Source organism: Pezoporus wallicus, unplaced genomic scaffold, assembly GCF_028554395.1.
Source record: "Pezoporus wallicus isolate ANWC-B61680 ecotype Strahan unplaced genomic scaffold, APGP_CSIRO_Pwel_v1 contig_12728, whole genome shotgun sequence".
NCBI classification, from domain to species: Eukaryota; Metazoa; Chordata; class Aves; order Psittaciformes; family Psittacidae; genus Pezoporus; species Pezoporus wallicus.
The window spans coordinates 219,179-234,661 of record NW_026641132.1 but is presented as its reverse complement, the minus strand read 5'-3'; the positions used below and the strand labels follow the sequence as shown (position 1 = coordinate 234,661).

The 15,483-nt window shown below is 50.8% G+C and overlaps 1 protein-coding gene across 9 annotated transcripts in view; it reads right to left on the bottom strand.

The window, feature by feature from the left end:
- The window catches only part of NCOR2 (nuclear receptor corepressor 2), a 160,423-nt gene that overhangs the window by 84,274 nt on the left and 60,666 nt on the right, over nt 1-15,483 (bottom strand). For all 9 annotated transcript variants that reach the window (XM_057422080.1, XM_057422085.1, XM_057422086.1 and 6 more), the window contains exons 7-8: nt 11,379-11,431; nt 1,394-1,460 (exon numbers count right to left, since the gene is read on the bottom strand). In XM_057422080.1, coding sequence (XP_057278063.1) covers nt 1,394-1,460; nt 11,379-11,431 — 120 coding nt within the window. The remainder of the gene's footprint in view (nt 1-1,393; nt 1,461-11,378; nt 11,432-15,483) is intronic.

The window sequence follows — 15,483 nt, the reverse complement described above, 5'->3', positions numbered from 1 at the left end:
CAGCAGGGGCAAGCGAGGCACCCTGAGCAGCACCCATGCCCATGCTGCATCAAGACCTGCAGCCCCTTGCTAGAAACCTGGGAGAAGTTTTATCATGGATTTGGACACATAAGGGAGCCACAACCAAGCCTTTGGAGTGCAGGATCTGTTGCTTTTGGAAGACTGCTATAAAATGGGGGGGAATGAAGCATGGGAAAGGAAAGGAACATGCCTTTTTCACCATAAATAAGAAAATAATGTGATTGCTGGCTCAGAAATGTCAGCATTGAAAGCTACTTCTAAAGGCAGGGCCTTCAAACCACTTCCCAGGCTTATTATTCTGAATTTTTCCAGCAATTCCTCCAAGCCAGAGCACTTGTGTCCAAAACCAGCACTGAAGCCACTGACCTGCACCACTGGCAACACCAGCGCCTGAGCCTGCCCCAGAGCACTGAGACCAAGGCAGGAACCAGTATTTGCATCTTCCGCATAAAACGTGAAGCCCTGCGTCGAGCTGAATCACCCTTCATGGAAAAATCCACCTTCCTGGTGGGGCCATTGGTTGCTTCTGGCATTTGGTTGCTTCTGCCCAGAGAAGCTGTGGCTGCCCCATCCCTGGCAGTGCTCAAGGCCAGGTTGGACACAGGGGCTTGGAGCAAGCTGCTCTAGTGGAAGGTGTCCCTGCCCATGGCAGGTGATTGGAGCTGGATAAGCTTTAAGGTCCCTTCCAACCCAAACCAGTCTGGGGTTCTATTTCCCCTTTTGCACTGGTTTTGCCTCCCAGCTCCTGCAGGCAACTCCTGCAGGCAACAAAAATGTATAATTCTGTAAATCCCACTTGAACTTTCTCCTCTGTCTACCAGGCACTTGCAACAAATACCTTTGAAGTCTCATAATAAACCCCACCTTACCCCTTAGTTAACCAAGAACCATCTTCTTGAAGGATGCTGGAACTATCCTGCAGGCAAAGCCGCCTAGAAACAAACCGGCACAGAGCTGGAGTTTTGTTTTAAACCACAAATTCCTAGAACATTGCCCTGTGGTCAACTGGAAACAGTCAGATCAGGCTTCAGACCATTTATTGGAAGCAGAGTCAGCTCGATTCACACCTCTGTTTGGGTTCAATTACTCACAAAATAGACATTTACGCTGTGAATAGGCTCTCTGAGATCAGTGAAGGGCTCACTGTGATTAAGCCAACCCCAAGTGTTGTCTCCACAGGGAGGGAGGTGCTGCCTGCAGCAGGATCAGGGACCTCTCCTTTCTCCAAGTTATTTTAAGCATAAGAGATGCCACAGCAATGCAACAAGCAAAGCACTGAGCTCCAGCACCTCTCTGCTGGGAAACGTCCTTTTCTTTCTCACATAATAAATTACGTTGCTCACTACACATAAAGTCTGAGGGAATCGCTTACCCACTGCTTGCGAGCATGATTTCTCCTCTTAAAGTACAAAATTAACTTCTTCCGCATTGCCTGGTTTCTGTAAAGAGAAAGACAAGATGAGAACTGATTCATGAGGCAGCTCAAATCCAAAGCCTGGCTCTCCCCACTCCCAAGGGAGTTCGCAGCGCAGCTTTCCACCTTAACTTGGAATTGCATCAACTTCAGAGCAGCAAATGTGGTCATCTGGGGACCTCACCCACATCTGTTGGTAAAGCCAGGACTAAAGCTGAGCATTACATCCATATACTCCCAGTTCTGAAAACCTTTACCATGTGCTGTATTTATCAGGCTGTTTCATGGCTAACTTCACTTTCTGATGTGCAAAACCCAATGGGGTCCCAAGAGTTGGGGGGCCGAGGCCAAGCTTTGCATGGCAGGAGGTGGCTCCGCAAATAAGAGGCCACCCTGTGCCCCGGTCCCCAGGGCCAGCAGTGATGGAGCTGTCAGTACACACACACTCCCAAGGGGTTATGCACCCTGGGGACTCCGAGGTGCTGATAAGGAGGCAGGATTGCAGCAGGGCTTGCATCACGTATCTCCTAACCTCTTGCTTTCTTGGAGCTGTGCCTAACCCCACTGCAAACAAACCAGCCACTTGCAGAATGAGGACCTCAAGAGAGAAACTGGCCACTGCAACCACAACCAACCCAGCGTCTGCCCTAACACCCCCTCGTTTCTTCTTCTTCCTACTTGCTACAGACAGCATGACATAACTGCTTAGAGAGAAGCAGCACCAAAGCAGAAGGGAGCTGGAAAGGCTGCATGAGCACCCAGAGCCTAACACAAACCCAAGAGCTGATCTCCTGCCGTTGTTCCTGTTACTATTATCCACAGCAATAAAATCTCTAGGTAAAAGGTAGAGACCAGGGGCAAAGGAGTTTCCTTAAGTCTCTTATCCCGATTAAAGGCAGAGCTGCAGTGTGTAATTACTGATCAGGAGCTTAACAGTCTCATGTAGGCACGTTCTGCAGGATTTAGCAGAAGGAAAAGACATCCCTGCTCCTTCCTCATTCCCCTCCCTGCCTGGCTAATGGGGAAGGGAGAAAACACCCTCTTCCCCCATAAATCCCTAGACCTCAGCAGCAGCAAGGGTTGGGAAGGGGCAGAGGGTCTTAGAGAGAGGACTGGGGGCAGCGCTGCCTAAATTTGGGGATGGAGAACATTACAGAAAGCATCACAATTCTTAGTTTATCAAGGAGGAAAAATATCAGGCGTAATTCTAGTTCTTAATAGTACCGTTTGGATTTTGTAACTTCTGTCTTCCCCTCTTCATTAGTCACCAGAGCTATGGGATACACACGAAGTCACTGACCACCGCCTGAGCTGCACATCTTCATTCCCTTTGACTTCACCCTCAATGCTTTGGTGCAAAAATAGACCTTCCAAGGCAGCACTAGCAAGTGGCACTCGTAACTCTCCAACAGATGGAAAACACCAGCTACCAGCAAGAAACAGACTCCAGGATCCCCAGCTCAAGCCTCTCAGCCCCAGATCTACTCCCACTTCCAAGCAGCACCAGCAGAAGGCACAGCCAAGTGATGGGGCTGATGCCTCTTGCGGAGCAGACCTGGATCCACACAGGTTTTCTGATCAAGCCACACGATGATCATGTGTGGGATGGCCCCCACCAAAGGGGCATAGCTTGTCCCCTGGGGCCAGCACAGCTAAATCAACCCCTGTCCTCCCTACCTCAACCTGGGTGACACTCTGCAGCAAGGGGGGGGGGGCTTTGACACCCTGCTGCTGGGTCTGTTAGCAGGAACCAGGAGGGTAAATGAAGATAATTAGCATCTCTCACACAGCTGATGGCTTGCCTTGAGTTTTGCATCATGGCTGACCTTGAAAGTGCTAATACAGGCAAAGATTTAATGGCTCCACAGCTGCAAAAATCAGGACTGCCTTGAAAGCAGGTTTATGTTTACCACCACCAAGGCTGAAGTAATCAGAGAGTGAAAGCATTAAAAACAACAACAACCCCCCCTCATGCCCTACATGTTTTTGCCACTTCATCTTTGGGGTTTGTTGGTTGTTGTTTTTGCATGAGGTCAACCTCTCAAAGGTTAACACAATCTTGGTAAATATAAATCGGCTTCGCAGTTTATCTTGCTGCAAGTATTGCTGTTACTTGGAAACCATTTGCAGGGAGGTTAATTCGGGCCACCGGTCTCCAAAGCACACGCTGTGCTCCCTGAGCACATCAAAGAGCCCAGCCCAGGGAAGGTAAGGGCTGTCTGCTGGAGTCTTGCACAGGAATAACCCGTGTGGAAGAGCACATGGGAAAGGTCACTCCCGCAGCACATCAACCACCTTCCATCGTCCTCCTCGGCAGCCTTCATCCTCGCCTGCAATGCTGCTCTCTCCATGGATGGAGACCTGAACACAGGGTGAGGAAATGAGGCAGTTCACAGGCAGGAGGAATGGAGGGAGGCTCCTTAGACAAAGCAACAGTGACTCTTGTGGACAGTTTGAAGTATTGCTGGGCTGGCACAGTCACACTGCACCGGGTCAGGAGGACATGCGGGTTCCTCGTGATGCTCAGGCGGGCTGGGGTGGCTGCAGTGAGACACGGAGCCTGCCAGACGGCTCATTCCCATCCCCGTCACCAACAATGCATCTAATCATCTGCATTTCTGCCCTGGGCTCCTCAGCTCCCTGTGTACCTATGGGGAAAGACCTTTCTGGTGGGCTCAGTTTCACACAGTGCTCCCCAGCACTGCAATGACACAGTCAATATGTATTTCCCACTTGCCTGCTGCAGTGCAGCCCCAGTCTAATCCTTCCCTCTGGAGGCAGCTCTTCTCCAAAGGCAGGACACCACATCTAGTTACACTCTCCATGACAAAAGCTATTCCAGCCCTCTGGTCACCAGAGGACCTTTTCCTGCACCTTCTCTCCTCTGCAGGGAAGTGGAGAACAGCCAGTGTGGGTCACACAACCACCACAGCCTTCTCCAGACCTTCACTGACCTTGCGAGCCTCTGCAGACCCCAGGCACAGTCCCCAAAATGGACTCATGGATGTGGTTTTCCCCACATCAGAGTCCCATTTAGAGTCTGTGGTGGCAGAGGCTCTGAACAGCATCAGGTCCCTCACTTTGGGGGCCAGTTATCAACTGGACAAGTGCATCAAGAGCCTCAGTACCAGGCACAACCCACGTGGGGAGGCTGGGGCAGCCCCACAAGCACCCACCATTTCCCCACAGGCACTGACAGGCAGGAGGAGGAAACAGGGATCAACCAAGGCAAACCAAACCCACCAGTGCGGGAAGCAGGATTCAAACACTATCTATAATGTGGGGAGTGATGCTGCAAGAGCTTTTCAACCTTGCACAACCCAAACTCGTGAGCCCCACACCTGAGCGTGGTTCTCAGAGCCATGGGGAAACACATCTCCCACTCGGAGCAAAGCAATGGGAGCCCCGTGGGAGCAGCCGCTTCCACCTCAACCGGCTCGGCACAAGGTCGGGTTTGTGTTTTGGCTTTCACAATGGAGCCAGTCAAGGGGAGAAGCCGCAACTGTGACTTCTGAGTTACTTGGCTCGGGTCCACACGAACCACTTGGCTGTGCTCTCTAAAGGATGTGTGCGCACGCATGCGTGTCGGTGCAGTGCGTGCACACGTGTGGACACTGCCAGAGCCCTGGGATAAGACTCCCAAGGGTACAAAGAGCCGATGCACACCTGGCTGAGCCTGCCTGCAGAGACCTTCAGCCGGGGCAAGGCGAGATGAAAGGAAGTTTGCTATTTGATCAGAACTAATCAGGGGTATTTCATTACACAGGAACGTCTTTCATCAGGCAGCCAGTGCAAACAAAGTAGGATCAAGCCTGCGAAGAGCGGCGGGGAAGGAGGCAGCGAGCAGCTGGCAAAGCCATTGTACAGCAAGATTGATCACGCAGGCGAGGGTCGGAAACAGAGGAGCCTCCTGCAACTCCAGCCAAACAAAGCACTGCTGAGAGACTGGAGAGCTGCAAACCATGGGACACGAGGAGAACGCTCCAAGGTGAAACAAGAGGCAATGGAGAGGGTACAGAAACGTTGTGTCTCCCCCAGTATGCCCACTCCTGATGTCAGGATCCCAAGCCACAGCTCAGGGCAGTCACTGATGCCATCCCATCTCTTAGCTGCAAGACGCCCTGCAGAGAGGGCAGGGAGCAGGTCACGCTGCTCACGGGTCATCACGCTCATTCATCTGCTTGCTCTGGAATGGCCGGAGCACACAGCTCCAGCTGGTAATACACTGCAACCTATTAACCCCAGGGCAGGGCACATTCCAGGAAAGCCGGCTGTTTGGAGCAGTTTCCCTGCAATAGTCAGAAACGCTTTCTGGGGATGAACAGCAAAGCAGATCTTTAGCTGATTTACCCCAGAGACCTGCGCTGGGATGGACTAAACCCCCAGAACCATTAGTGCCTGTGAGAGCTGAGTGGCAGAGGGCTGTAACTCTGGATGTGCAGTCAGGCGGGCTGTGTTTATGCCCAGAAACAACACTCAAAGAAAAAGAAGCCATTGGAGGTCTCCCAGCTTCTCAGATCATGTCCTCTGCAGGTCCAAAATGCACTCAAAGCCATCACTATAACTCATTAATAATAATTCATATAACTAATTTGCATTGTTAATTCACCTGGTGGCTCACACGCTGAGGCCAGTGACATGCTCCAAGGAGGAGATGTCTCAGCAAACATGGGCGCTTTGGTACCAGAGCCTGCCCTGGCCAGTCCCCCAGCACAGCCCATCCAAGTCCCCATGGTGCCACCTCCTTGGGAAGATGTTCCTCCTGAGCTGCTCAAGTGAGTCCCTTGGGCAGCAGTTCCACAGTCCTTAACATGAGATTGGAAATAAATGCCCATCCCCTTTAGCACTATGAGGTTAGGACCAAAACAAGTCCAAGCACAGAAGCACCTGGTGAGCCACCTTTGTCTTCCCTCGAAGCCCAAGCTGACACTGCAAACCCAAGTGCTGCAAGATAGCCCACCCAAACAACAGTACTTGGCTTTTTACTGGCAAGAGAAGGCAGCAGAAGGTTGCAGTGTGTGTCTCCATCATTTAGTAATTCATCACAAGGTAATACTTCTGCCCTAGTGCATGCCAACAGAGAATAAAAGAGATGAGAAACCTTGAATGAGATGAGCGGGGAGCTGCTAGGTGAATTTCTGATGAGGAAAATGTCTACAAGCACTAATAAAAAGACCCGAAAGAGAATGCATTAATAATGACAGGGTTTGGAAGAGCATTTGTGCTACATGTCAGGCTTCAACTATGAATTTAGAGGCAATACATTGCTACTAAAACCCCTAAACAGCCAGTAATGAAAAGATCACTTAAATTTTCCAGAGTGACAAGTGATTTGGAAAGCGGGAGCTGCACTGCTTTTTGGGGAGAAGGGTAACGGGGAGGATATTAAAAAGAAAAAGATATTCAGAAGCCCCTAAACCTCTGAAATTCCCGACTTCAGGCTTTTATTCTGCAAAGTCTCCTTATCCACCCCCCAAATCAAAAGCTATCAGCTGCAGAGAGCAACCCAGATGTGCCAACGTTAACAGCGCACACGGCTTTGCTGCTGCTGGATGTGGACACATCAGAAAACAAACCACACTAAGCTCTTGATCTGTTTTCACTGTACCCTCAGACCCTGGTTGTCCAACACCCTCGAAAGCATCTCGAGGGGATGCAGCCTGGTTTCACCCCAACACCTCCGAATTTCAGTGTAAAAGCAAGCAGCTCTGGAAGGAAAGCTTTAAAGCAACCCCTGTGAGCAGCACCTTGCACGTACTTACCCTGGGCTTTCAGTTTTCCTTCCCTGCGCTTTGTCAAGGCTCAGAAGCTCACATTTCGCTTTCAAACACAAACCCCACAGACTGTGATTTCAAGATGACTGCTTCAGCAAAGGGGGGAGGAGAGTCCTACCGGGCTGCTTTTCATGGCTGACCGAGTAGGAATCTCCTGCTGGAGAGATGAAGGCCCCCTTGGAGAACAGACAGGTAGGCAGCAGGTAATTGATCCTGCTCATGTGAACAACATCTTGTCATTTCTCAAACACTGCGAGGAAAGGAGGTTCATATCTCTGGTGCCAGCAGCCTGGAGAACACGTAAAATCACTGCCACAGCAGGGCAGAAGAGCCGCTTTCATCCTTGTACATCCAGCTGGCAAACCACTGAAATAAGAGACCCAGAGCAGATGCACTGGTGCTTAAGTGGTGCACAAGCATCCTCTGCATTTGCTGCTGTGCTTCAACAAAGGGTCTTTGCAACTTCCTCGGCTGATGCAGAATCATTCAAGTGGCCTCCAGCTGTGTCTGGGGCTTGAAGGAACTTCTCAGTCCATTGTAAAGCCAAAAGGAAGATCCAAGCTAGCTATGGAGGCAAAGCTCGTCCCATCCCTATGAAAATGAGGGCACTAAACGCTGTCTTGCTCTCTTCTTTCTTGAGGATTGAGTGGCAGAGCCTTTCTCTCCAACAAAGCAGGTATTTCAAACAGAAGGGCCATGCTTCCATCAAAGCTAGGTCAAGTCTTTGGAACACACCACTCAGAGGTGCCGGAGCTCAAGCGGCAGATGTAGCATACAAAATTAACCATGTTAGCTTACAGCCTGCACTCACAGGTGAACCAAAGGGACCCAAGCAGACAGTAACAGAGCACAGCGAGGCAGCTAAATAGGACTTAAAAGCTTTTGAAGCTGCAAACACTGGAATGAACTGGGGCATGAAATTAATTTTAACTGTACTGAATAGGAGACAGGCCATAAACCTCCATGAAAATAAGAGAGAGGCAGCGTTTTAGTGGGAGTAGAAACTCTCCCCGTAACTCCCCAGTCAGCTCTGTTAGCATAAGTGACTCATCCCAGCTGAAAAGCAAAGCAAACAAGCAGGAAGAATTAAACTAGTGTTGCAAGGCGGAGAGCATCGCTGGAGAGAAATCGAGGAATTCTGGCTTTGTGATATTCAAATGCCTTCCCACTGACACTCACACCCAGCTGAGGAAAGAAATCCACCCCAGGAAGTGCTTTGAAAGAAGAAAAAAGGTCTTTGTGAAAGGCGACAGCCTGGCCATCCCCCTGTGCCCAGGTACGAGGCTGCAAACCAGCTTCACGTGGGAGCAGTGGCTGTTCAGCACTAAATACAGTGAGGTTTTGTGGGCAGAATCATGACCTGGATGATTTTCCAGCCACCTGCCAAAAGGCTTTCTCACCATGGCTAAACCTGCATAGGATGAAATTGTTCAGAACAACCTGCATCCAACTACAAATACAACCTGTGGTGTCCTGGCAGTTGTCCTGCTGCTCTAATGCATCTGGCTGATGCCTCCCAGCACTGCAAGGGTTCACTCCATCTCCTGCTGAAATAGCTACCTTCAGGCTATAGAGCAGAAGCTGCTCTTCTAGAGCAGAAAGGCACAAACGTATTATGAACAAGGAGAGAACAGAAAGTATCTTCAAATGCAGCCCACAGAGCAGTTGTAGGTCACAAACATCCAAGCATGACTTGGTCAAAACACTGAAGTTTAACATCTTCTCCTCTTGCTCAACATCCCTGAGTTATTTGCTTGGAAATCTTGATTTTGTGTCTTCCTCCCAAGCATCCAAACATCCTTTTATGTGCAGCAGGAACACCACAGAGAACAGGACACACCGATTTCTCTGCACATCCATCAACAAGCAGCACACTGCAGTTCAGACCCCAGGACCTCCAAGAGAGGCCCATGGTCCAAAGCAGCAAACATCTGGAGCCCAGATCGCTCGAGGGCCTTTTGCTGACCTAGATCCATACAGGCACTCTGCTGGCATCAATAACCAGCTGAAGGCAGCTAATTGCGAGGAGGAGACGGAGGCTTTTCATTAAAACATGTGGTTTCCTTCCCATTTTTTTTGCAGCATTAATCACAGTGAACATTAACCCCAAACCTGCCCGCTCCAACCTCTCCTGGTCTATTGCCACCAACTACAGCTGCATGGGAGGGCTGCCTGCTGTCCAGGGTTAGGATAACCCTACAGATGCCTACAAAGGAAGCGATGAAGAGGAGTACCTTCTCTGATGGCATGGGAAGCTGGTTTGATGGGGTTTCCCTCCTGACCTGTGCAGTCAGTTCCCTCTTGTTTGTGCCCATCTTTCAGGCAGCAACCAAGAACAGGAAATAATTTAAATCACAGGAAAATGTGATCACAAACCCACAAATATTGGCAGGGGAATGGGAGTGGGTGAAGCCTGGATCTACTTTTAACTCATTCTTTCAAGGGCAAAACCAGCAATTGGCTTGAAACTGCCACCTTCAGTGCCTGACTTATGATGGCCGTAGAGCCCTTCAAGAGAAGAAGGGGGTCAGGGACTCTAAGAGACAGTAACTGCCGCACACCATCAGTGCCAGGGGTGACCTACAACCAGCAATGTGGAGAGCACATCCTTGGGCCAGCCCATGGTGCTGTATGAGGTGGTTTATCAGCCATCAATACCCTGAACTGACAACAAAACAGACTTCCAAGGGCACGGAGCTGCAAGCTGCAGGGAGCACAGACCCACTGCCAGGCATCACTGCCTCTCCCAGTAGCAGAACTGTCATCTACTGGGTGTCCTTGCCCAAAACTTGTGGCAACATCTGCCAAACTCAAAAGACTGGAGTAAATGCATCAGCAACAGAAGGAAACACCTGGAAGGAAAAAGCTACTGGGATTTCCAGCTGCAGGAAAAGCCATCATTTCCCACCAATTTCTCTGTCTGCTTGCCCTCCCCATCAACCCCCAGGAGATGATGCTGCCCTGCCCCAGAAGCGCATGGCATTAGCAGCACCTTGCTTTAACACACAGCATCCAGGAAAGCACTGAGTACCCCCAACAGAAGCCTCCTATTTGGGGTTCCTAAATGGGGAATGCCCAGCACCAGCAGTACGAGTGCTCAGGGATCCACTAAGGAGCCCTGAAGGAACTGGAAGGTTTGGGGTGATTGTGGGGTCTGAATGCTTCACAGCGAGTGCATTGCCTGGACGACACAGGAAGCTCTGGGTGGAGCAGGAACCGAGCGGGCAGCGAGCAGCAGGGTCACATCACCAAACCCTCCTCCCCACAGCCCTGATGGGGATGCAGAGCACCTAAACCCCAGCAGCACCTACCACGCTCCCCCGCAACAGTGCAGAAGTACATTAACTCTTTCCCTATGATCCCCTGGCATCAATTAACACACCAGTGAAGAGTAAAAGACTATTAACAGGTTATTGAAGATGATAATCGCCAGCTGACCAAGCCTGGACCAAAACAGACACACTGCAAGCAGCTCAGAGCAATCATTGGTTCATTCAAAGGCAGATAGAAGTTTCAAGATCTGGTTTGACTATTTAGATTTCCAACAATAATCACAATTACCGCTACTCTCATTATCTGATGTATTTCTTCTGTGCTCAGGAAGTCACTGTGTTATTCAGTGCAGGTTGATGATTAAATAGTGTATTGAGGTGATAAGTCAAATCAGATGATTGCTGAGTCTCGGTGAGTATCTTTGACACAACCAGTTGTTATTAGACATTCAAGAGGTGTTTCATGAAAATCTAACCATAATTGCAACTTTTCATTTTACCTCATCTTTCCTGCATGCAAACACACAGACACACACACACCAGCAGCTGATTTATACTTCAGTATGCACAAACCACAGCATAAAGCACCCAAGGTGAGTGCTCTCTGGGAAAACACCAAAAGGATGGTCCAGGACCTGCATCCACCCCAGCTGAGAGCATCAAACAGCACCTTCAGCATCCATTTGAAGCTACAGCTCCCAACTGCTGGGCTCCTGGAGCTGCTCCTACAGCAGGTTTCTGCTTCAGGCACCCAGAGCAGTAAAACACCAGCTCTAAAGGGACGCTTGCAATTCCTCAGCAGCTTTAATCGGGGTCTGGGAACGAGCTAGCATCCCTCCCGCTCCAGCCTAATGCCCAACCTGACATTTAAAATAGCCTTTATTGCCAAGTACTTACATTTTAATGTTTTCATGGTATTGCCTGGTGTCTGAAGGCTGGTTGTACAATGGCTGAAATAAAGAAGAAAAATGAAGGCATAAATGATACAGTCTGACATTTAGAAACTTAAACCCATCAGCATCGGTGCAGGTCCCTGTATCCCTGAGCCACGCCAGCCCAGGCGCCCATCCCTGTGCCCCACATCCCTGCTCCCGGCTGTACTGGAGGGTGCTGGCTCCCGGCAGCGCCGCGCTGGTCCTGGTGCATCCCAGCTCATCCTGGCTCATCCCGGGGGAGGGCCGGCAGCACTCCAGTGAGCCGGCTCACAACAAGCACTGTGCGACGTGGTCCAGATAAAAGCGGCGCGGCCGAGTACGTGCCTGCCATCCATGGGCTGGGAAACGCAGTGCGCTTCGGAACATACGGCACGGGGGAGGCGAGGGGAAAGGGGGGCTCGGGGAGCGGGGAGAGGCAGCCTGTGTGCTGCAAGTTGTTATATCTACACGGCAAAAGCCTGCCTGAGCTCTCCCGGGGAGCCAGAGTGAGGAACTGCAGGCAGGACAAGTGCTCATCACTGCGGTTTCCAGCAATGCCAGGGGCAGGCTGGTCCCCAGGCATGTCGCTGCTGTCCCCCAGCACCTATGCAGAGAGTGATGCTCCTGTCTGTCCCTCAAGAGGGGCAATGGGCTCCAGAAGGACCCATGGTTTGCCCTTTGGAGAGCTCAGTGGCCACGACTGTCTCCAACACAAGATGCCAGCACCAATCACACGGCTTCTCTGCACCCCTCACCCTTAGTGGGGATGTGACAGGGCCTTCTATGGGGAGTCAGAAGAGCTGGATCCATCCCTGGTCACTGCCCCTGCTATAACTCCCATCCCATCCACAGGGTGATGCACCTTCAGGGAACATGCCAATGTACAGAGTCCCACCTCTGGAAGGGGGAGATGCCACAGAAACCATGCTCAATCCCACCCATAGTGATTAAGAGCTCAGGCCATGCTCCAGGAGCTGCCACCAGTTATGTCTGTATAAGCAGGCTGACAGGGTGCACAGGATTAAGCCTTTCACTGCTATTCTAGTCATCAGCTAAGCTGGTGTGAACATGCCCAAGGCTGTGCTAACAAAAAACTTGCCCTGGCCCAACCATCATCAACTGGGCACCCAATGAGCACAGCTCCTGTCCAACCATAGGAACATAGCCCAAGTCTTCAGGCAGTTCATCCACAAACCTCCACCAAACAAGCTGTGAACAATCCACCCCCTAAGGGGGATGTGTGATGGCCAGGTCCTGGCAGAAGGCAGCATCCTGGCCACAGCTACATACAAACCAGCTCACCTTCCTACTGTGGTCATACAGCTGAGGCTTGAGGTCCACTCAATTTCATCTCAGAATAAACACAGGAAAAGAGAAAACAGCTGCTGAACATCTGCACAGCCAAGTGAGCAGCACTGGAGAGGACAGGACCTGCAAACACAGGTGGGTCCCGTTCTCCTCCAGTTTGAAGAAGGTGTAATTCTCACCTCCTCCACAGCATCTCCCCATCACCATCACAGGTGCTTGGCAGAGGAACTTGTTTTTCCACACAGCCAGCTTGTCTCTATAACTGCCCTGTAAAAACAGATCCTGCCTCACCTTTCCCTGCTGGAACAGGAAGGAGACTGGGTGTAGCTCTCCCTACTCTGCAGCCCATCACCACTGCATCTTGACACGAGCAGCTTCATCAGCCTCTTTTCCTGGCTGTCCTTGGACATGTCCCTCATTGCTGGGAAAGCACATGTAATCCCCATGTGGAAAAGGCACGCAGAGGAGCCCAGGCAGACAGATGCGAGATGAACTGCTGCAACCCAGGAGGACTGCTTGGGCATCTGCTGCCCTGACAGGGGACAGTGGGCTGAATGTGCCAGGGGACACCAACAAGGAGACAGGCAGCTACCCCGTGATGGCAGAGCCAGGGCAGATGAGAGGGACAGGTCAGTTCTCCAGAAGGAGACCTCAGTGCGTTGTGTTCCTCAGGGGCATTTCTATCACAAATCCTCTTAGATCTGCCAGTCCGACTCCAGGCTCGGAGCTGGCTGTGCGCTTCATGCTTGGAAGGCTCAGAGGAACACAGACATCTGTCTCATCACGTAGCAGGTCTGCGCCACAGAGAGATGAAATCAAGCTGTGGGTTTGGAGCATCACATCCAGAGTCATCACCCTGGAAAGGCTTGACCGGAGGAATCACTGGGTGGCCTTGACCAGTGAGTGCTTCTTGGAAGAGGAGTGCAGGAGCTGGAAATGCTGATGAGTAACAAACAGTGCCTCTTCCCTCTGTGCTCATAAAAATCACAGCAAAGAACCTGGTGTGTGGTGAGCCACAGAGACCTTCTCCTGGCAGAAGGTGGTGGAGCAAATGCCTGGGTTAGAAGATGCATATGTGGACATCACGGATGCCTTGATGCCACTCAGCTCACCACATTCTTTTCCACTACTACTGATCTATGATGTATAGAAGCACCTAAATTCTTAGCTATCAAACCTAAGTGTTAACAGACAAGCACTGGAACACAGTACTTTAAAAGAAATGCACAAGTATTCACAAATAAGAAACTGGGATTCAAATCCAAGATCCATGGGACACCAGCATCTCACAAAGATCTCTGTCTGCACAACTGGAGCACTGTAACTCAGCCCACGCAGCGGAGCAAACCCAGGAGACAAGTTCTACCTACCCCATAGAGAACATAACCTCGCAGATTAAAGAGTTAAGAGAATCTTTATTCTCAACAGGGCAGGGACTGAGAAACAGCACCTTCTCTCAGAGCCATCCCCAACCTGCTCAGAATGACATCTGCCTCAGTGAGTAAGCAGGAGCAAAGCTGACAGGTCAGATGGGTAAGGTGATGTTCAAAACATTCTCAGTGTTTCTCCAGGGTAAGGGACACGAAATGTATTTCTCTGGGGGATGACATACAAGAAAAATGTAATTGCAATGCAAAGCTGTTACTGAAAACCACCTTGGATTTACTGAAAGCTCTTTAAAACTGAACGGTCTCAACTGCTTTCCGGCCACTGCAGTGTTTAGACTACACATCTCACTGGCACCTCTCCCTGGGGAAAATATGGGGTCACTTAAAATGGTACCACCACACCACAGGGATGAAATGAGCAGTCCTGGTTTATTAAATCACAACCTTCTCCCGATCTAGAGGAGAGTCCCAGCTTCCCAGGACCTGAATTGGATCCCTGCTTCCCAGGGATGCCAGGGCAGGTGGTGATTCCCACCACAGGGACAGGGGGAAGAGCCCAGCAGACAGGATGGAGGGGCACCAGCAAGGAGAGATGGGTAAAGGGATTCAAGGACAAAACTGAGGATCCTCTGAAGAGGATGAGACCTGAGTGACACCTCTAAGATAAAAGGTGCAGGGCCAGATCTTGTAAGGTCAAAGCAGAGAGAAGCCAGGAATCATCAATAAACAGTTGCTGCTACCTTGAGATGTACAACCCAGGGACACCAGTTTCAGTGAAGAGGCTGTAAGCCTGAAAGCTCAGGGGGAGCTGTTTAAAAGGCCAAAGTCAGGAATTAGAGTTTCCCACCAGAGCCATCTCCCAGCAGCTTCCAACTTCATGGGAAACCCACAACACAGACACAAAACACCTGGGTAAATCCCTATTTTACCCTACACTGGACTACTTTCAGAACCCTTTCTTCCAGGTAATGCTACAGGGAGCCTCAACAAGCCCATCAATGTCCTCAGGTGATAGGATTTCTTTCTTCATGCAAACACAACCTCCCTGGCACAACCTGCTGCCAGCAGGGCAGAAGGCAGAGCCCCACCACAGCCCTCAGTAACAGCAGCACAAGGAGGGGATGCAGCCACGGCTCCATCCTGCCAGCAGCACCACCTCACCCTGCTTGCAGCCATGGTTTGCCAGCGCTGTGGTAACCTCTGGCCTCTCTCTGCCATGACTAAACCCATCTCCACCGTGACTTCTTGTCTCACACCATCAGCCCCTGGAAGCTGCCCCGCTACTGAGCTCAAGTGTATCCACCACAGCACTGCAGCTGCAAAGCAACACCCAGAGCTCCCAACAACCAGAGCCCACAGCAACGCAAGACCCTGCACTCTGCTGACAGCCAC